Here is a 21,809-nt window from a genome sequence, read left to right on the forward strand (position 1 = left end):
GATGTTTTGTGGTTACTGGAAAACAAACAAAGACCACAAACTGAGAGAGAGGCCTAAATATCCTATAATGATTTATTAGGAAAACTCTCAGCCTACATAAGTGGTCCTATAAAATTGACTTAATAACTGAGATATGGAACACAGTAAAACCAGACATTTTTGTCTTACAGTTTAATGTAACTGTATCCTACAGCAACATTCTGAAAACTCAAGCAGATGTTCTTTAAATAAATCGTTTCACGAAACATACTGCTCTTTTCTTTGGAGAGGAAATGTCCTTTTGGTTCAGCTATAGAGACTTTACAGACTTCAGTGCCTGGCAGAAAGCAAACTATTACCACATTGACTAATGCAGATATTTTCAGTTCAAAAGCGATAATAATAACAGATAAAAAGGCCTTAATCAGGTGATAATTTATTCCTCTTTAAACTTCCACATCCAACTGCAAGGACAGTGTAAAAATGTTGTGACAATGTTGAAAGCTTAATCTTTCTAAGGGACGAGGTGATGCACTGATCCCAAACTATAGTCAGCCTGATTTCTCATAAGTGTAGTGATTCTGAGTGCTTCTCTGACTGCAGATGCAGAGTAGGTTCTTTATGCAGAATTTGAAAGGCTTCTTTTGCTACCACAGAAGCAAAGGAGACTTGATTCTCTGGATATGATCAGGATGCCATGTTACAGCAAAGCAGTATGTACAAGCCTAATCTAACAAGTGCCCAAGTGAGCTGGAAATGTCAGAACTGATCAATTCACTATTAAAAGATGGTGTTCACAATTATGACTAAACAGATCAATAATACCAACAATTCAGAGTCTGAGATGCTATAAAACAGCAGTAATAGCTGTAACTAAGAAAACTAATTGCATTGACTAATTGTCTAGGAAAGTCCTACAGATAGTAGCTAGACTATCAGAAATGTATTTTCACTGTACTGTAGCAAAATTTTATTAGTACTTCAAACATTCAGAGCTACACAGTCCATTTTTCAATAGATGGTACTATTTGGGATAGCTATCTGCTCGTTCCCCAAACATCCCTGTATATCTTCTCCATGCATTGTCCTTTGTCAGGCCTCTTGTTTAAACTGCTTTTCAGACTGAGACTGCTTTTGACAGTAAGTATGCAAATTTCCCTTTGATTTTGTTCATTAAAAAAGCACTAAGATGGCTTAGAGCTGTGCCCTGTTGTGCTTAGAGACTAAAACTGATTGATAAATATTTTAAACCCTCTCTGACTGAAACACAGCAGCTACCATTACACAGCAGCAGCTGTGGCATATTGAGATGATTTTCTCTGGTGCTTGATATCGCCAATTTCTGGAACAGGTGAAGGCTGCTGTGGTGCAGAAGGGCATGCAACGCCTGCTTCCAGTGCTAGATCCTTGCAAGATGGTCAGTGCATTAGTTCAGGCTGGCGGACAAAAGGTACTCGCAACACCAGTAACCAGCAAGGGAGCTGAAGCAGAGGTGATACCACATGTAGGGTGTGTGAACATAGATTAATTTGTCCTGTATGTGTGCTGTGTATGGGCACAAGGCTGTGTTTAAAATTCCCGTTGTGTTGGTTCACATGGTGCCTCTGAGTGTGAACACGTGGCTGTGGTGTTCAAGAAATTTCACATGCACATCCTCATTGTTTTTCTGATGCAGTGCTTTCAGTATGCTTATTTTTGTTACAATTTCCCTCTGTCTCTGGTTGGAGTGAATAAGCTGTGCCATTTGGCAAAATAACAGTGATTTATGTTCACTTCATTATTTATTGAGATGCATTTTTGCTTCAGGGATATTTTAAATTTGGTGACTGATAGATTTAGTTTTCAGCTGTAGAAAACCTGTTCAGGAATGTCTCTGAGTCACATATGTGCAATGTAGGAGTGTAATTCTAACATGGCATTAATATAAAAATAGAGAATGTCACTGGATAGATCTGTCACCATAAGTGTAAAATAATGTTAAGTACATTGCCATCAGGCACAAAGGCTGCCCCTGGCAAGCTGCTGGAAATGTGGCAAGAAGCAAGCATCTGTTAAAACTCTGAATTCTTATAATGAAGGCTCTTCTTGAAAGTATTGGTATTTGCTTTCTACTTGAGAGATGAATCTCTACTTGAGAGATGACTTGCTTGAGTTCATCAAGAATGCATGTTATAAATGAGGTATCAAACACCTGCATCTGTGCTCATTTTGTACTCGTACCTATTTTAGTGAAGCTAGTCATAGATGGAGCCTTACTATAAAAGATCTGTTTTTTCAGGTAAATGCAGAAATTCAAGTGAAGAGAATTTAAAAGAGAATTTCAGTTCTTCAATGTAATATGGTTGATAGATGGTAAATTTATATTTTAGCTTCTGAAAGTAACGTATGAGAAAAAGTTCAGAAAGCTCATAAGACTCTAAAATTCTTTTCTTAAGAAATAATTTGGACTGTCTGGGGGATTTGTTTGTATAATCATCAGCGTCAGACATCACTTTTATGTGTTTGGCAAATTGTTACCATCTTTTTTTTCATTTTGATTTGATTAATTAGACCACAATGAAGACATTGAAATAAAATGGACTGGTTACTTCTTCCTTTGTTTGAAAAATAAACATTTGGTTTGAGATCACATTTTTCCACTTGAGTGCATGAGAATACACTTCTGTATGCTTTGATTTTTGAAGATTTGTTTGAAAAATGTCCAACAAGTTTCTGGTTAGCTTTCATTATTTGCACTTATGATTTCTTTTTTTATTAATCTATATTATTTCATCCATGCTCATATTCTTTGGAAGTAGTTACTGAAATATACTGTTTAGATGCTCTCAACTGTTTTACCCTCTGCTAATAGGAAGATAAACTTGGCAAAAAGAAATTGACATTTATTTCTTTCTTGAAAAATAAATTTAAAAAAAAAAACAAACACATTTTCTTCCTAGCAATTCTGAATCTTTCCTCCTCATAACACACAACTTGTACAATCATTAAAGAGTTCTGAGACATAACCACATGAAATTATGAGAAGATATGGGGTGAAGTATTACAAAGTGATGACAGCTGATTCCTAATTTCATCATTTGTTATATTTCTGGTCTCTATGAACAGCTTGAGATAAGCAGATTTTTGTGGTTGGTATATTCATGGTTAACACGATGATATATTTCTTGGGACACATGTACTTTGCAAAGTATTTCAACCAGTGTAAGCGCCTGTCTGAACTACATAAAATAAGGATAATTTAGGACATGCTGAACCCATGTAGAAATCCCCTTTTCCTTCTGCATCTGCATAAGAAATGAGGCATGAGTCAAACCAGGAAAACAAGTTTGACAGTGCTCCATTTTCAGGACCAGTGAGTAAAATGGAGAAAGACACAGTGAATGAAGGAAAAATCCCTTACTACAAATGAAAGTTCAGTTGTTTACCTTTTTTGTCTGACCTGTGAGACAGGTTAAATTTACACTGTAGTTTCAAGAGCCAGAAAGGAAAAAAAGGAAAACCCTCAGAAGCGTCCTCTGACAAGACGTTTTCACACCACTTTAAAATAATTACATTATATTTGTTGGGAACTCAGCTGAGGGGTAGTGCTCCAAAACTGCTTTGCAAAATGCCATCTGCTTGCTAGATTATACTGAATAATGGAATGATAATGCATGATCAAATACTGAAATAACAGTTGAGAACAGACCTGAAGTCAGTTCTCCATTGCTTGTGTGTTCTTCTGTTTTCAGAGTTTTAAATATATTTTATGGGATGTAACAAGTGTTTCCATGTTAGCATTTAAATATTTATATTTATATAGTTAAAAGTAATCTTATGCTTACATGCTTCAATCTTTCATGACATTACGATTTTCTGATAAATGCATGGTCCTCTGTTTTCTTTGAAGTAGTGAATTATTATACAATATGGACTAGATTATCCATAGATTATTCTCTTCACCACACAAAACATGAAATCCTTGAAAGCTTGGGCAAACAATCTATGTCAAGCTGCAGGGTCTGGGTTAGTGCTTGCTCCAAATTACAGTTTTCTATAGCATCTCAAAGACATATTCTGAGACAAATGAATAAGTGAAAAGGCAAAATACTTTATTACTCAAAAATTGGAGTGAAGGGGGTTGTTGTCTGAAGATTTATGCACCCTGTAATTCAATTTGCAGCTCCCTGTACTTGTGTTTTGTTTTGTTTTTTTCTCAGGGCACTATGCCACCCTGTTACATTCACAGGTGTTGGCAGTGAACATGGCTTTGAAACAAAACCTCCACCATACTCTTCAATCTCCTGTTCAGGGAAAATATTCTGTCGGCATTGTGCATAATTATTATATTTCCTTAAAGTCTACCTCCAGCAGCCTGATCTGTTCTTGTGCTGGACAAGTGTTTAGAAGCTTATGGTCCATGCCTAGTTCCTAATGACTTTTTCCACTCCACAGAGAGTTGGATAGTGCCCTTAGGAAATGTGTGATTTAGTCACTGCAATTCTCTTTTAATTATTAATTTCTACTCTTCATTTATATTTCACTGAACTGCAGAAAATCTCCAGTCATCACAGTGCCACTTCCATCTCCTAACAGCCTGAAATATTTATTAAACTCATTAAGCTCCAGTCTCGGTAGCTAATTACAACAAACTTATGTTTGTGAAAACAAATCTAGCCATGAAGATTGAATTTAAATGAGTGCTAAAAACTCTTTGCCTTTGGAGATTTTTGTTTTTCCTCTTTTTAATTTGTCATGCTGATTTGTAAAGCTTCCTAACTATTCTGGTAACATTAGCACTGTTGATAATAACAGACACTGTTTGTCTTGGAGAAGTGCCAGTATTCTAAGTACATATCTAATTTGTCCAGACAGTTTTAAAGTCTCTTGAATTTAAATTATAAGTTTAACCTGCAGAGTTACAACAGCTAATTGCAGATTAGAATTTGGAATGAGATTTTTTAAAACAAAGTGAACAACCAGAATTCTTTGAAGCTAAGAGAACTGAACAAATTCTCCTCCTTTTGTACAATAACTACCACCAACATAGATATTCAAGTAGGGTTCTCAGGTTTGTGCATGTGGACTTGGTGCCAATTAAAGGTTTGAACAGACATTAATCATGTAGATGATGATGAGGCCACTGCTAGACCTAAACCTATGTGTGTATATTTACTGTGGTAAAAAAGCACTTTGGCATTGCCAGTGAGGGGAGACTCCTCTGGAATGTCATCCAAGCTCAGGTCTCTCTGGGAACATCTCTGGAGGACTCTTCTTCTCCAGGAGCTATAGATAGGCTGCAGTAGGTGGCATTTTTGCTGGGAAGTGGTGATTCAGGTAATTTTGTAAGAAGTGTCAGTTACATGGATAGAGTCAGGAAGATTCTGTGCATGAGAAGGTCAGTGTATTTGGTTTTTGCCATCTACAGACTTGTGCTTCAGTTTCTGTCAAGTGATGGATGTGGAGATTGTAGAAAACAGCCTGTCATGACTTAGTCATGATGAGATTATAATGCCATAGTCATTATAATGACATAGGCCTTGGTATTACAAAATTTCCATGTTTCAGAATTACATGGCAGCATGAAATATCTACAAAGCTCAGATATCAAAGATAGCAGATCTAAGAAAACAGGACATTAAAAAATGGAAGTTATAAGCTGAAGTGATAACTTTAATTGGCATATCAGCTTGCATGTCAAAAGACAGAAGTCAGAAATTCTTAAAAAGACAAAGTCTCCCACATAATTACCCTTTGAATGGAAATATTCCATGTTTCTTAAATATAACTTGAGTTATGTTTCGAAGTCTTCATGTCATATACATTTTATATATAAATTAAGTTCAGTAAATGCCGTGGAAAGAACTACAGAACAGTGTGGAACATGAAGATGAATGTGCAAGGCTCACTTCTGACATCTGCTGGAAGGAATTTCAGGTTTACTGACAGAGGGAATTTGCCTTGACCTGCAGCAGTCAGGGGATAAAATGTTATGGTGCTGTGGAACAGAATTCCTTTATGCACACACTAGGTCTAGCGTATCCTTCAGAGGTGTTTAGTAAGTCCATTTCACACTGTCAGCTTTTCAGGCTAGGGCATGCAGAGGAACTGGGTGCAAAAGTCACAAGATAAGTACTTGATGGTTTGTGATTTCATGAGTTCTGCCCTTGGAATTTAGAAAACTTGCTGAGAATTATTTTCATACCATTTTAGAAAATATTTGCAGGCATGCTATGAGTTAGGTTACTTAGACAAGTAAGCTTAGAGTTGAACATGGAGTGTTGCTCTGTCATTGTGTGCTGAAATGAGATAGATTTTCGGAAAAAAATAGCTCTTTTTTTTTTTTAATCCAAAGGAATAGGAGTTGCATGAGTTATCCTGGCTTGATAATCATCATAGTATATTGCCAAGTAGAGTCAGACTTTTCTCTTGTGGGTCAGTGACATTAGACAGAGTTCTAAGAAGCAAGTTCACAGACAGCATATCTTTTTGAGTTGTTGTCAGCCACAGTATAGAGGCATACACTATGCATTTCCAATGCATTTGTATTCCAGTATACAAAATAATGGTAGTATATTGTGGAGGGTAGAATTACTTCAATATTTGACTTTCCAGTTTTACAGTTCAAGGCACGGCATGCATGGATATAGAATGGCTTGAGCTTGAAAGAGCCTTGAAAACCATGTAACATATATTTTGGAGTTCCAAACATTTCAGTTATGCTGAATATAAAGGCTTGTCTTTCTTTATCTAGGCGCTTCAGAGCCTATTCAAGCTTCAATACACTTTCTAAAAGTGATTAAAATCCTTCAAATCTGTATTTAAGGTCAAGATTTTTAATGCATATGATCAAACACACCTACTAGACTGGCTTACTGGATTTTTAACCTTTCAAGATGAATCTCTGCCTCTATAACATCATCATTTGTTTCTGTTCCTCTTTAGACAAGAGTGGACAATAATGTACTTTTCTTATCTCTCTCACAGAGCACTCTAGGCAATGAAATGGAACTCTTCATTTCAAATATCTGTTGTTGCAGGTCCTTTTTTCTGACCTGAGTGACATCCTCAGATATTTTTTGAATGTTACCAGTTAGTACAGATTTCATTTACTATGCTTATGCCTTATACCAAGAACAGTATCTAACCTTTTCCTCTTCTACCAAGATGCTTTCTGAGGTATTGGGACGACTGCTTAGGGCTCTGATGAGGTGATCGAGGCCATTCACACATACATCTATTGCACAAGGTTGCATCTGCTCTAGGCTACATGAACAATGGATCTCAAGTGTTGGAGCTGCATGGCATCTAATGTGTGTGCACTGAATAGGTGATCTGTGTGAGCACAGTAAGTTCAATTCACTCTGGACTTAGTGTGTGTGTATAAATCAAGGATGCATCCCAGACACATTAGTTTCACTGCATTTCATTTTGTCTGGGAAAATGTGGACAGAAATATGGTAGCCCTAAGCTTCCCACATTCCATACTCTACACACACACGTAATAGGTTCGTGTCTTGAACCCTTGTTCTCTCTTGGGCTTTCCATTATTGCTGATACAACACATAAATCTCAGGCTAAGTGTTCTCTTGACTTTGAAGTCACTTGTGATTTTCCTGTAGGCCCAACAGTCTTTAAATCCTTCTGAGTCATTTACTAGACTTTCAGGTGGGAAATAACAGACTCTCCTTGATTTAGCCCTGAAGATGATTCTCTACTTCTCTGTATAATGCCCTGGTATCTGACAAACCATTCCAAGTGATTTCTGCAGACATGGCCATTATTCTCTTTGTTTAATGTTCTGTGTGGTTTTCTTAGCAAAGTTGCTTTGGTCTTTATTAATTGAGAGTTGTAAATAATTTAGTTAATCTAACACTTGATCAGCAATTTCAAATCAACATTCAAGAGGGAACATGGCCTAAGGCAGCTGTTATTTATTCTGGTCAGGTAATTCTCTTCTGGGCTGTTTAAACAGCAACATGTTTTCTGTGGGAGTAAAGCTACCAAACTTAGGAAAGAAGACTGCAGAGGTCTGCTGAATTTTCTGATCACATTTCTGTTCATTAAAGGTTCAGCTACATAGGCTGCTTAGTGTAATAATGATAATCAAGTATTAAAATGGCCAGATAGCAGTGTAATTAGGAATATGCAACACTGCAGTATAAAGTCCAGGCATCTGGTAAGGATTAGATTTGCTGGTTATACACAATCATTAAGATATAAACCATTTTGACAGATCTGATAGGGAGAAGAAAGATGAATACATTACCATTTAAGCTGCTCTTGTAGCACTGAGAAATCCTGTAGTGTTTTCCACTCAAAGTATTTCAACATCAAAAGCAAAACATTTGGCTCTAAGGGAAAAGTTCACATATTTACATGTATCATCCACTGCTAAATTCTCCCTTAAGTATTTTAAGGATTCTATTCCTCTGTAGAGGAAACATTGACTAAAATGCTCCCATTTGGATTTTAGGGGATTTCTTTTCCCCATTACGAGTTTTGGAGCATGGGAAAGTCTTGAGATGGTACTCCAGAACAAGTCCAATAGTCATGAAGCTCCACACTAGATTTGCTTCTAGGCAGCCCATAAGGAAGAAAAAAATCTCCCTAAAATATGAAAGACTGAGCCATAATAAAAGCCCTACAATAATTCAAGGGCTAGCATATACAAACAACATTTTTAGTTAATGAACAACCAAGCTTTAATCACTGCAAAGAGATCACTTACTTCACACCTGTAAAACAAAACAAAACAAAAAAAAAAGCAGTTTGAAAATTAAACAGTACAGGCACTTAAAACTCTGTGATGAAAACTTACAAAAGATGTATCTCATCATGTTTATCAACAAAGTAAACCAGAACACAAACACCCATTCTCCCTTTTCTTCCTCCCAACAACAACCTGCACACTACTGAAGTGTTAAGCTCCATTTAGTGAGTTCTTAGAGCAGGTTTTCCTGCAAGTGTCTGCAGCTCCAGAATAAAGTGGGAAACTGAAGAAAGCTTTGAATTTCAAACGTCTTTCAGTGAGGAATTAGTTTAAAAAGACATACAACAATAAGCCATGAAATAAGTCCAGACACAACAATTCAGGGCTAGAATATGTTATGAAACTGGCAGGCATCCAGGCCAGGGCCAGGTGCCTGATTTGGATGAGATTCAAGTGGCCTTAGGCCACCTACAGAGCTTGCAGGTAAAATCTGGAAGCTGCTCACCTCAGTATGCCCTGCCTTGGTTCTATTTCAGGTCCTTGGAAAGGAATCCCAGCTGGCTGGACCTCATCCAAAGCAATATGCTTTTAGATCGTGTTGTCTGTATCCTGTGATGAAGCAGGATTTTAGAAAATGTATTTGGGAAAGAGGTATCTAATAAACTGCCTATTTCTCTCATTTTGCAGTGCAGCTGCAGTGATGTTTACTCATGAGAACAACATATAGGTCTTGCTACTCCTGACACCTTTAGAATGTGTTTGCAAATGAATGCATATATAATCAAAAAGACATAAAAGATCATGAAAAAGAAAAACTTAGGCTTAGATTATTATAGGTCATAAGAAGGAAAGGTACTTCATCAATCTAATTCATATTTATGCATCTTATTTCTGTTTGCTTTATGTTCCATTTTGCTCTGAGTCATGAAAATAGGCCAGGGTAACTCCAGTGGTATACTGCAGGGCGTAGATTTCTGACTGCAGTTTTTGATTGGCTATGTCTGAGAGACATGAGACCTTCCATATCCCTCTAAAAGATGCTATGGATGCCACTACACACCGTGCAGTGTATGACTGCAGTTTCATACCATGAGGACAGAGGCAACGCTTGCTGGCCTGGCAGAGCTGAAGTCAGTGCTTTTCTTCTTGTTAGATGCAACTCAGTAAAATTATCCAGTGAGCACGGGTGAAAAATAATCGGGTTACTCTCAAATGGACTAATCGGTTTCAGTTTCTGGTGATGAAGTTCTAGTACAATGTTGCTGTTGTCAGCACTGCCAAGAAGAAAGTTTTAAATCTCATTTCAATTCAAGATAAAAAAATAAAAAAAACACTCTACTCTCATTAAAGGGAAATGATTGAAAAGGGCACAAAATCAATTTTATTAACGTTAAAAAGCTCATCCACATAGGAAACCAACAGCACTTGCACAGTATTTGGTGTTTTGTAATGGAAAGGAAAGAAAGGATTTTGCTTATCAGGCTCTTCTCAGCAAACACTGACATACATAGTATTAGACTTGCATGTGAGGGTTTTCTGAGTAGGGCTTTATCCTGTGTCACTAGGATTTTCATATTCAATATTGTTCCACATTGTTCAATATTTTTCCACATTTCTCTTCTTGTAACATGCCTAAAAATCACTTCTTTAACTATACCAGTTAGCCTTACTATTTTCCCCACTGGAGTGCTTATCTTAATAGCTCAGAATTGCCACCATTAGGTCCAATTCCATTGTTTTCTTTCAGCTGAAGAGGGGCTGTTAATTTCAATGTTACAGGCATACAGCCTACAATGATTTCACTCCTTTTTCTTCCCAACATCAGGCTCTATTGAAAATAGACAAATCAAACACTTCCCACTCAGTACACACACATAGTAAGATATTATTAAATGTTGTCACAGCAACCAGTATAACACTGAGTTTGTAAAACAACTGTTTGACTCCTAAACATGTCGAACTACCTTTGGAAATCAACACTACGCTCAGGGAATAGTTTTGTTTGCAAATTAGGAATGCAAAGAAAGCTGTGGTAAATTAAAAACTGTAAGCTGAGCTCCTGGGATAGGGACCAATTTTCTGTTCTCTGTGTGTTCAGCATCAGGCTCTCAGGGGCCTTTACGACTACCACTGCCATATTCTTCATGGGTCACTGTCATCTTTTGCAAGAAAGATAGTGGTAGAAAGTATCTTTCTTTGCAGAAAAATAAAAGGGAAGTAGTAAAGGCCTTATTTTACTGATAAAAGACTAGAAAGTAAGCAAAATATTTAGAGTTCATACCTTCATACAAAACCATGAGGTGATTGTTTGCTGCCTTTGTGGTTCAAATTAGCCTACAAGAAATGAGAATCTGGTCTTCAAAAAAATGATGCAGCTTTCCAATGTCTAACACACATCCCACTCTTGTTATGGTAAAAGAGATTGAAATCTTTCAATACATAGTCAACAGAGTATCTATGCAGATTTCATAGACAACGCTTTCTTTGTATAGTATTGTGTGGTGCTGTAAGCCCTTACAGAAGCAGATACTGAGCAGCTCCATATCTGTGGGAGACATTTTCCTACTTGATTGCCAAGTTGTAGTTAAAAATCCCACCAAGCGGTCCATTTTGTGTGAGATTGATTTTGTGTGGCAGATAACTGCAAAGGGAGGACGAACGCACATGGAATCTGAAGTAAAAGCACCTAATTTTCTTAGGCAATGGGCTGATACCCGATTGAAAATGTTATAATAAAGTATTTGCAGGTACACTGCAAATGTTACACGGAAAGGACTGAAAAACTTTGCAGTCTATGTTCCCAGCAAGAAGGCTGAAGTAACAAAGGCTTATTGATGTGAAAAGGGGGGGAAGTTTTTAATAGAGGAATCCCCGGAGCCAGCCAAAGAAGCATTATCTTGTATTAAAAAAATCTGCAAATAATGAAATTCAGAGGAGAGAGAAGCCAATTTTCTTCTTTGCTTGGCCCATGAAATTAGTACCAAATAAAAGAAGAAACACATGTAGAAAGGACTGGAGACTAAATCTTCCCAGCAATATTCTTCTCAGGGCATGTTATTCAAAAGAGTACAGGGAATCATTATCAGAAAGGCTGAGCAGGTTCAGCTCCTCTTGATCTCAAATGGGGCTCTGAATTCCTGGTACTTTGGAAAATTAAGTCCCCAGAGTGCACTGAAAATTTTCAACCCAAGACTCAGAGTCCCACTCTGAAACTAACTGGATACAAGCAGGAAAATTATAATCTTAGATCTTGTCATAACAGCAACCCAAACTGATGCTCACTGCTCACATGGTAGCTGTTAAAATAAGGGAACAAGCTACATCAGGAAAATTTATCTTTCTAGTACAGAAATTAAAGAGCAAGATAGTATGTCAAGCTTGGGTGAGAAGAAGCAGTGCTACTAGGAGCAGGCTAGAACATCTAGCCATGATTGGAAATAAGCCAGAATAAGAAATGAGTGAGGTACCATTTCATCCCGATGCCATTAGTTTTGGGGATGAGTAACCTCATACATTCCTATCATGGAAGAAAGAGGTTGAAACTTCCATATGAATTCTCCTTCTTGGCCTGGTTTATCCTTTTCTGGGATGCAGATGCTGGCTGACTGTAACAGAGGCTGGGCTTTCCTTCTCGCATGTTATGCCAGAGTATGCCTGAAACAAATACTAGTGTTTTAGCAGTAATTTGGAGGAATTTTAAATACATCTTTGCAACTCCATAGGCCACATGTCCTTCCAGGTATACTGCAAATCAGTATTTATGAAAAGCATTTTCAAAGTGAATCTTTGAACCTGCTGGACTGTACAGTTTCTCCCGTGCCATTTTTGATCCATTGTATAAATAGAAATTTTGGCACGTGCACAACGTTATAAACTGCATAATTGTTTTTATTAGAATTCTGTGAGTTTGGAGGTACCTGTTCTTTAATTACACTTGGATATTGTCCAGGAAAACTCTTCTAAAATGTACAGCTTGCAAATCCATAGTCGGGCCACCCACGATGGCAGCTTTTATTTTTCTTCTATTAGTGATGGACATTTTCATTTAATTCTGGTGTGGGTGTGTGACAAAGCCCCCGTGTTCTGAACTGCAGCTTCCCCCTGTTCACTTTTCAGCCACAGAGTGCATTGGGATGCCATGGCAGCAACTTCTGTCATTTGGATTGGAGCCAGGTAAGCGCAATTTGCCGACTTTTTACGTTGTCTTTCTTGCTGCTTTGGTCTCCCCTCCCCCCTTCTAAAAATTGCCAGTGACACTGGAAATGCAAGTCAGTTAATCTTGTCTAAAATCTAAGCATTAGCCTACAGCTAACTGATTGCAAGAGAAATGCAGAACATTGCTCTGGGAAGTTTCTGCGTGTCAGCTGTAAGCATCCAGCGTGGAGGTGGGTTTAGTTCCGCTCCTGAGCCCAAATCTCTGGTGTGGCAGGACCGAGCAAGTACAATAGGAGCAAGTCAGCAGGATAGCTGGAACTTCATGCTCCACGCCAGTAAGTAGGATGTCCAGCTAGCACAAGTAAATGTGTAGAACTAATCAAATTAGGATGGACATGCTGTGCAACACAGAGACATGCATGTAAGCAGAAAATTGTGTTTAATATTCGTAATCAAAAGCATTTCTTTGGGACTATAACAGCCCAGTGCTACGTGCAAATTGGGTGAGGAAAAATGTAAACATTGTTTCTTTGATTTCATTGGGAGTTAGGGTGCAGGAGGAATGCTGGATCAAGCTCCTTTTCCAGTGGCAGTGATTAAAAAGCTATGTGAAATGAACTTAGGGACTTATTGACAGAAAATATTACTGTAAATGGTGGTGAAAACCTATTCCACAGAGATTACTCTTTATTGCTTGGAGTTTGCCAGGATTTATAGGATGCAATCTGAAAACTGTGGGTTTAAAGACCATTTGAGGAAATAACTTCAGTCCTCACACCATGTTTTGAGGCTTCTGCAGAAAGTAGAATTTAATACAGAAACTGGAGAGATGGTGGAATTTTATTCTGTGAACCTTCAGGCCCTGAAGGAACATGAATTAATGGAGGAACCACACCAAGTCTAGCAGTAGATGTTTTTGTTACTTACACAGTTTCCATGTCAGCTGAAATATAGTTACCTATAAACAGAATAAGCAGTGACACTGTATAGCCCATGCCATGTGTCACTGAAGAATTCAATTAACCATCATGCACAAGCAACTTTATTACAGTAGCTTATATTATAAGCTATACACTGGCTAGAAATGCTGAAGTGTGCTTTGCATGTGCTTTTGGGTATATGTTAGTCTAGCATTTCCCATCCCTGAGAATATTGTGGCCAGCTTCAGATTTCATGGAAGGAAACAAAGAAGGATTCGTTGTTTCTTTTCATTAGGGAAGCTTTTAAAATGTGTGGAGAGAGGAGCGGATATGGTATAGAAGAAGCTCTGCTGTTAGCAGGCATCACAATACTGTCTAGTGCTTCATAAATGTGGTCTGTGGAGGCAGAGCAACTGGAATAAAAGCAGCTATTCTAACTGGAGGGGGAGGGAACTGTTGTCCTAAGGTCATCAGCGTTTGGGTCTTGTCATGTCCCAGCAGTAACACACTCATACCTGAGGTGCAACCTGCAGCAGGGAGGCCATGAAATCTGCATGTGCAACCTCCCTTCTGCATGGGGATTGTCCCAACAAGAGGGACTGCAGCAGCCTGTCTTCTCAGACTCTGTGCACTAGCCAAGCAAAGGAGCAACTGCTACCTGCGCCAGCTGGAGAGATCTGTGCTCTTCTTTAACTGCATGGTGCTGAGTGAGTTTAGGTAACATACAGATAGCCATACTGGTTTTGAACCAGTGTCTTACATCCCTGCCACTACATGTAATCTGTGCAAACACTTCTACAAATTATGAACTCACACATGTTTTGCTGTAGAAGAAGATCAAGAAGATTTTTTTTAACTTTGCTATAAGTGAGCAATACTTGCTGAACTCTGTAGATGAAATATATAAATTCACAAATTGCCTTGGGATTACTGAATGAATAGTAATCAAGAAAGGAAAAACTTAAATGTTACGGTATGCATGGAGCATAACCAAGTAATTGCACTTCTGAGACTACTCAGCTTGGGACAGAGATGAACTTGACAGTCTTGAAAACTACCAACTCTTTCTAAAGAGGGTCCTTTTCAATGGGAAAGATGTTTTCATGAAGACTTCCTCACAAGGAGTTTCGCCCAGCACTAGTTGCAGCACTCACTGTAACTGCAGCCAAAGCCTACCAGGAGTGAAACATCTTCATAAGGATCAGCACAGAGAGAGCATCAGGATTAACCTGGAAGCATTGTCAACAACCCAACAAGTATGTTCCCTGCTAAGAAATAGTTGCAGAAATGGTCAAGGAGGAATGGAACTGCAGAAAGTGAATGCAGAGACAGCAAAGACTGCATTTGCTCTGAATTTATTATTCTTACTTACTCAATACAATGTGGCCGAAGTCACATAGACTGACAGAAACAAATCTTCACTGCTGCTTTTTCTCACTGGAAGTATTCCATTTCCAGCTGTCAATCATATATGATTTAAATATGATGCAAATGATTCAGATTAATTTCTAATACAAATGTATCTAGGACAATAATCAAGGTTAATAGAGGAAGAGGTCACAGTATTTGCCTATCACTGTGATCATGATAACTGTATGGGAACTGTTGAATCATGGCCCAAACCACTGATTGATCACCTGAGGCAAGTACTGAGTCAGCTGCAGGTGAAGGTGATGTACCTGTGTGATGGGAAGGGGTGGAGCCTGGCTCCACCTCTCCCAGACCCCACTTAAGGGCTGACCACCACTGGGGAAGGATCTCTTGTTGGAGATCTCTCCCTAGTGGAGTCATCAGCACATCTTGACCATTGTAAAGGTGAGCTTTTCTTTTCCAGTAGTCTGTGTATCATCTGTATAAAGCCATATGGAAATATACCATCCTCCATACTATTCCATCTGAATTCCTTTCTTTAGAATTATTTGCCCTACAATAACATAGTTCTTAGAGGGAAGCAAAGCTTTAGAAATTCACAAGAGAGGGATTCAGAACATGGAAAAACAAAGTTTTTGAAAGTAATATTCAATTCCCTGTGGAAACAAGAGCACTCAGCATCTTTGCATCCAGACATCAAGTATAAATGGACAATTTGCATCCAGGTGCAATATATCTGGGGTGGGTGGATAAGACTACCTAGTGAAACTCAGGCTGTGCTCCTGCAAGACTCAGTACAGTGATGAAAGAAAACCAGTAATTTACTGCTGCTATGGCATAGCAAAAATCAACATTTCCCTTATAGATAAGACAGAAAACTGACTTTCCAAGTCATGGTATCTGGAAGAACGTATTTGTGCTGGAGATCCTCTCCCAAGAAGAGTGTTATTTTCTGAGCAGTGCTGCTTAAGGGTGGCAGCTTTCTACTGGGACTCTGCACTTCCTTGTGTTCATTGGTAATGGAAGAGCTTCTCATGTAGGTACAAGGGAATTACAGCAGGTGGATACAAGCAAGTACGCTAAAAATACAGCAAAACTGATCAGCAGGAACAAGTTTGAGCTGTGTCCCACCTGCTGGCCTGGTGAGAAGAGTCCAGGAATGGGCCATATTATGGCAATGAAAGAATACATCTTAACTCGTTGTCTGAGGTGAGAAGTGCTAGGGAGTGGGACAGAAAGCAAACCCTCTGACAGTGCTTTATTTCACTAATGGTTCACATGGTAACGATGTTTGCACATGGTAAGGAGTCGCCTGCAGGATTCTCTGATGTTTATGACCATCGCTGCTGGGGTCATGATTGACTCAGGGAGCAAAGTGTGATGCTGTCTGAGCATGCTAACTGATCAGTGATGCTGCCTATGGGCCAAGGAAGGTTGGGGTCCCCTGCCTAATGCCAACTCAAATTTAGACGCGAGTCATTTATAGTCATGCAAAACAGTATCGCTTGTTTGTTTTTTTTCTTCTTTGATCATTCTCAGAAACTACAAATCCCTGGGGTGAAGCCACAGAAATCATGAGCAGAACTCTCTTGTAGGGAGTGCTAGGTTTGTGATGAAAGTTTTGCTGTTGTTTCTTTTGTTAACAATTGTAATTGTTATAGGTTTGTACTTCTTTCCCTCCCCTTGCAGCAAATGAGATGTCAGTCTTCCCAGTCAGATAGTCTACAGAAAACAGGTCTGTCTGTTGAGGGTGCTAAAGGTTGATAGTAAAATTGTGGTTCCCATGGTGTTATGCTTTTCTCAGTACGTACTATCTCCTATGCAGAGCACATTTTATGTGTTTTGGGACCGTTGTAAACTTGCAGCCAGCTATTTCTATTGAATATACTCTGAGAGGTGACAGATGCGCTATTACAAAACAGTCTTGAAACTTTACCATGATGTGTTCAGCAAGGTGATAATATAAAACCATTGGGAAATACAGAGAGGTGTAGGAGAAATTCCACACCTGTGGTGTTTTTTTTTAAACGTTTAGGGACAGAAAGGCTTTGGACGGGAAAACATTTCTGATCTGTGTGAGGCACTGCCCCACAGCAGCCACCAAGAAGCCCAGGGGAAGGATGCAGATGGAGCTGGCTCGCAGTTCACCTCGTTGCATGCTGTGCTGCATCCTGTGCCAAGTGGAGCACCGGGCACCTGGTGGTGACATAGCCACTGCCTGTTTGCACGGCGTGACACTGGGACAGGGGAGATTCTGAGTGAGATTGCATTGAGATGTGCACAGGAAAACTCTCTAGCACAAAAGGGAGATCGTGAGGTGAGAGATGCTTCTTTATCTGCAGCCAAAACCATCAGAAACAAAAATGTATTGAGTGCCAACCTGGATCTGTCCATTAACTCCACTACTTAAGTTTCCCTCCAGATTATTTAGACCTTTCATCCTTCACTGATGTTTTTTGTAGAATAGAAACTGTAACCTAACAGCATGGACAGGACGTGTCACAGGGCCTGGTGCTGCTTTTGGCTCAGTACCTGTAAGCCACTGCACAAAGCCAGCTCCCCTTCTGACATCATTGCTCAGCGTTCAATATCACAGATACACTTTGTCCACAGGCAATCTAGATTTTGATTTGATTTTGACTGTGTGCTTCTCCCGGAAATAATAGAAAATAACACCATATTCTCTCCGAATGAATGAAGCTTTAGAAGCTGGATGGCTCGCGCTGCTCTCTTCTCCCTTTTCCCAATTCCCTTCTCCCCATGTCATCACCCACTTGTCCGTCTGATGAACCCCCGCGGCTCAGCCCTCCATTCTCGCTCCCAGCTGCACCCGTCGCGCTGCCGCAGGTGCGCGGCACCGCTCCCGCTCAGTCCGGCCCTTCCTCGCTCCCGGACCCAGGTGCCTCCCCCCCCACCCCCAGCCCATCCCGGCCCCGGCCCGGCCCCGCCGCCTCTCTATTGGTCCCGCCCGCTCCGCTCCGCGGCGCCCCCCGGGCGGCGACCGCTCGGAGTCGCGGCGCCGGAGGCAGCGCTGCCCCGCGGCGGCGGTGGCGGCGGAGGCTTAAAGCGTGCGCGCCGTTGGGCGGCGAGGGCGCGCTCACCTGGGCGCCGCTCCATGGGCTCCGCCGTCGCGCACGGCGGGGGCGCGGCGTTGCGAGGCGGCCGCCGGAGCCGCTGCGGGGCAGAGCCCAGGTGACCATGCGGGGGATCCGGGCTCGGCCGCCGCGCGCTTCGGGCAGCAGGTAGCACGCCAGGTGCACGGCGGAACATGGACTGTCTCCTGCTGGTCGTCTGGACTTTACCTGCCGCGATTCTCAGCGGCAGCTGCGTGCGGTTCCCGACCTTCCCGTGGCTTGGAAACGCTGTAAAGGCAGGTCGAGAGCACTTTCTTTTGCAATCGCCTAGTGTACTTGCATAGCAGGTTACTGCACAGTTTCTGGTGCCTTGTCTTTCTGCCTTCCCTTGTCAAGTGAATCTCGCCCAATACTCCTCTCTCTCTCTTTTTTCTTTTTTTTTCTCTTACAGACCCTTCAGCTGTGCTGCCTCTGTTACGTGTCTCATGCAGCAAGTTTAAGCAGTGACAGCATCAGTAGCAGTGAATTAAACCATGGTTTGTATTGCTCTTTCTGTATCTGTGTATGTGAACATTCATGTAGATGCTTTTTTCTGAATGGACTTGAGTATTTAAAATGAAGAAGCTTCAGGGTTTGGGGAGCATAAAGTGAAAGTGAGTTGGCGTCGGTAAAACGGTTAACTGTGGGCACAGATTGACTTGTTGAGCCCTGTGTGCAAAGACTTCAAAGAATTATGTCTACAGACAACGGTGATGAATAAATGAGGAGGTAAATACATCCATATATACATGTGCAGTTAGAAAGATGAATGTGTATGTATCCACAACATCAAAACCTCATGTTTTTGTTATGAATGCAAGGAGGCAAAAGTAGTAAAAAGATTGGGTGGGAGAGAGGAAGAAGGAGCACACTGCAGGCTAAGGAAAAGCAAACCTGGAGAGGAAACTGTGTGAATGAGAGCCTTGGGGCTGTTTGTTCCCAGGCTGCAGAGACTAGCACAGAGATGCTGATGACTTTGGGAATGCTGAAGTGCAGTATGTGTTTTTTATTGGCTGAGAGGGGAAATTAAGTACAGTGGAGAACTGTACCAGGGTGCAGGACAGAAAACCCTCTTGCACCCATTGCCTGTTCACCAGGGGATTCCCTTACTCCAGCAGCTGTTTGCAGTTTTTGGCACTGGCCTGCTTAGTGTTCTGACTTCTGCCGCTGATTAACACCACTCGAGGAAAGTGAAAGCTCTTGATGTATTGCTTCCACTAAGAAGAAACAGCCTATCCCTGCTTACGTGTTCAGCTTAGTGTGTACCCAATAAAATCTACTCCGGCCCGGAGGTTGATGGTTTCTGCAACATCTTTATCAATATAAGAAAGGTTGTTTTTTGTTTTGTTAGTTTTATTTTTTTTTCCTTTTGTAATGGTCAATTTCAGTGTAGGGAGAGGAGAGGGTTGTCTAACTGTCAAATGCACAGGCATCTTTAAGCATGCACAGAGGTACAGCTCAGCAGTTCACTGGGCTGCAGAGCAGTTTGTTCAGCATACTTACTCACAGCACTGGGATTTGGTGCCAGTGGTCCTGGTTCAGGGAATGACAAAAATTCACAGCCTGCTTCTATGGTCCCTGTATGGACAGATCAAGCTCACTAGTGATAGACTTCAGGCTAGGCACTTTCTTGTGCAGTTAGCTGAACCAGGGCCTCTGTTTTTTCCTTTTGTAGTTTGCTGCAAGTAGATCTCAGTTGTTTTGTAATTTATCATGTATTTTATCCAAAACAATAAATTTCTTTGACATGCAATTAGCAATGGCTGACTAAAGGTTATTAGGTAGCATGTAATCTCTTTCTTCTGAAGGTCAGTTACAATTTGAAACCCAGTCTAATCAAGTCACTACAAAGAGATGAGGTCTTACTCAGTTAAGGCATTAATAAATTAATCCTTTAATCCATTTGAACAAGTGGTACAGTTCTACAAAGTCCCAGTCACGGTTCCCCCTACAGTGATACAGTATTTGCTGCATTCTTAGGGAATAAAAAAAAACCCCTCAAACCAAAGCAGCCTTCACATTTGACAGCAATTAATACAGGGGGAGGGGAAAATCTACAGATCTGCTGGTGATGACAAATGTCTTCAGAAGAGTGATTGTGGGAATGTTCACAGCTATGCTACTTAGTCTGTACCTCTCAGTGGGGCAGAAAGGAAACAAACACTGTTTGAGAGGCTGTGTGACTTGCAGGGTGAATATATGCAGCCATGCCTATATACACATAGCCTGTGGAGCTTTCAGGCTATTCCCCGAATGAGGGAATTCATACCATAACAAAAGCCTGCTGCTTACTGTGTTAGACTGACACCTTATTTGCTGGATGCTAAAGCTGATGGCTAACTTTATCGTTACAGATTATGTCTTTGTGACACCTGTCAAAGTGGATTCCAGTGGATCGTACATTTCACACAATGTTTTGCACAGCACTAGGAAAAAGAGATCAACTCACAGTTCAAGGAGTTCCTTGCACTACAAATTTTCAGCATTTGGACAGGAGCTTCACTTAGAACTTAAGCCTTCAACCATTTTAAGCAACAGTTTTATTGTCCAGGTACTTGGGAAAGATGGAGTCTCAAATTCTCAGGAACATGAAATTGAGCAGTGTTTCTACCAGGGATTTATAAGGAACGATAGTACCTCATCAGTAGCGATATCTACATGTGTAGGCTTGGTAAGTGTTTCTTTCAAACAAATCAGTACTCAAATTATTTTCATACTTGAAACCAATAGATGTTTTGGCGAAGATCTTGATGTACCACGTGCCATTTGGTGATTTTCTTAATACACTGCTTGCTATTGTGCTAAACAGAAGAGGTATAGTTACAGTCAGTGAACTGTATTACTGTATTTTGTATTTGCAGCCTTTGAGGAAAAAGCAGAATAGTGACTGGTAGTCCGAGTAATTTGCCCATAGGTGCTTTCATTTGGTATAGTTGGTGATTGTTTCTACCTTTTTTCTTCCTTTTAAATAAATGTTCTTCCTGCTATTGTGAACTGCTGTGAATAAAGAAAAAAAATCAAACCACAAGCTAATGAGAAAAAAATGTATACTTAGGTTTGTCAACTGCTTTAAGGAAGGTTGAATTTCCTAGCTCAGCAGGAGTTACGAACCAACTTCCCTTGGCTTCCGGTGGCAATTCCCGTCTGCTTTGGTTTATAAGTTTTGATGAGTTGATCTCTTACAAATGTCTTAAATTCTGTTTTTGCATATTTTCCATTGGCGGCTGTTCTCCAAGTTCATGAAAAATTATTATGCACAAATGATTACTTTTTTTTCCCCTCAAAATATTTGACAGTGCTGAAATTTTTTCCTGCAGAAATGTCTTTACTGATGTAATTCAGAGTAGTTAACTGCAGAATTAATAGTTATTGATAGCTCTAAGGCAAAGGATCTTGCACTTTGCAAGCAATTTCCCATGGATGGAGATTTGAACAGTGACATTCAACAGTGTTATGTTATATGAGGCCATCTTTATGCTATGTGGCTGAGAGGTCTAAAGGATGTGTTGGGTCACCCTCTAGGAAATCTCTTGCAAAGGTACTTGACTGTAAGGGCTATTGAACTGCATGGTGAGACCA

General features: G+C 40.1%; 1 protein-coding gene across 1 annotated transcript in view; it reads left to right on the forward strand.

Moving 5' to 3' along the window:
- The first annotated feature begins 18,385 nt into the window (after positions 1–18,385).
- Positions 18,386–21,809, forward strand: part of ADAMTS18 (ADAM metallopeptidase with thrombospondin type 1 motif 18) — a 65,253-nt gene continuing 61,829 nt past the window's right edge. Inside the window, exons 1-3 of the mRNA XM_065734240.1 lie at positions 18,386–18,487; positions 18,643–18,727; positions 20,585–20,901. Coding sequence (XP_065590312.1) covers positions 18,386–18,487; positions 18,643–18,727; positions 20,585–20,901 — 504 coding nt within the window. The remainder of the gene's footprint in view (positions 18,488–18,642; positions 18,728–20,584; positions 20,902–21,809) is intronic.

This window comes from Cyrtonyx montezumae, unplaced genomic scaffold (assembly GCF_038088225.1).
Source record: "Cyrtonyx montezumae isolate F1298 unplaced genomic scaffold, pur_monq_1.0 scaffold_17, whole genome shotgun sequence".
Classification (NCBI taxonomy): Eukaryota; Metazoa; Chordata; class Aves; order Galliformes; family Odontophoridae; genus Cyrtonyx; species Cyrtonyx montezumae.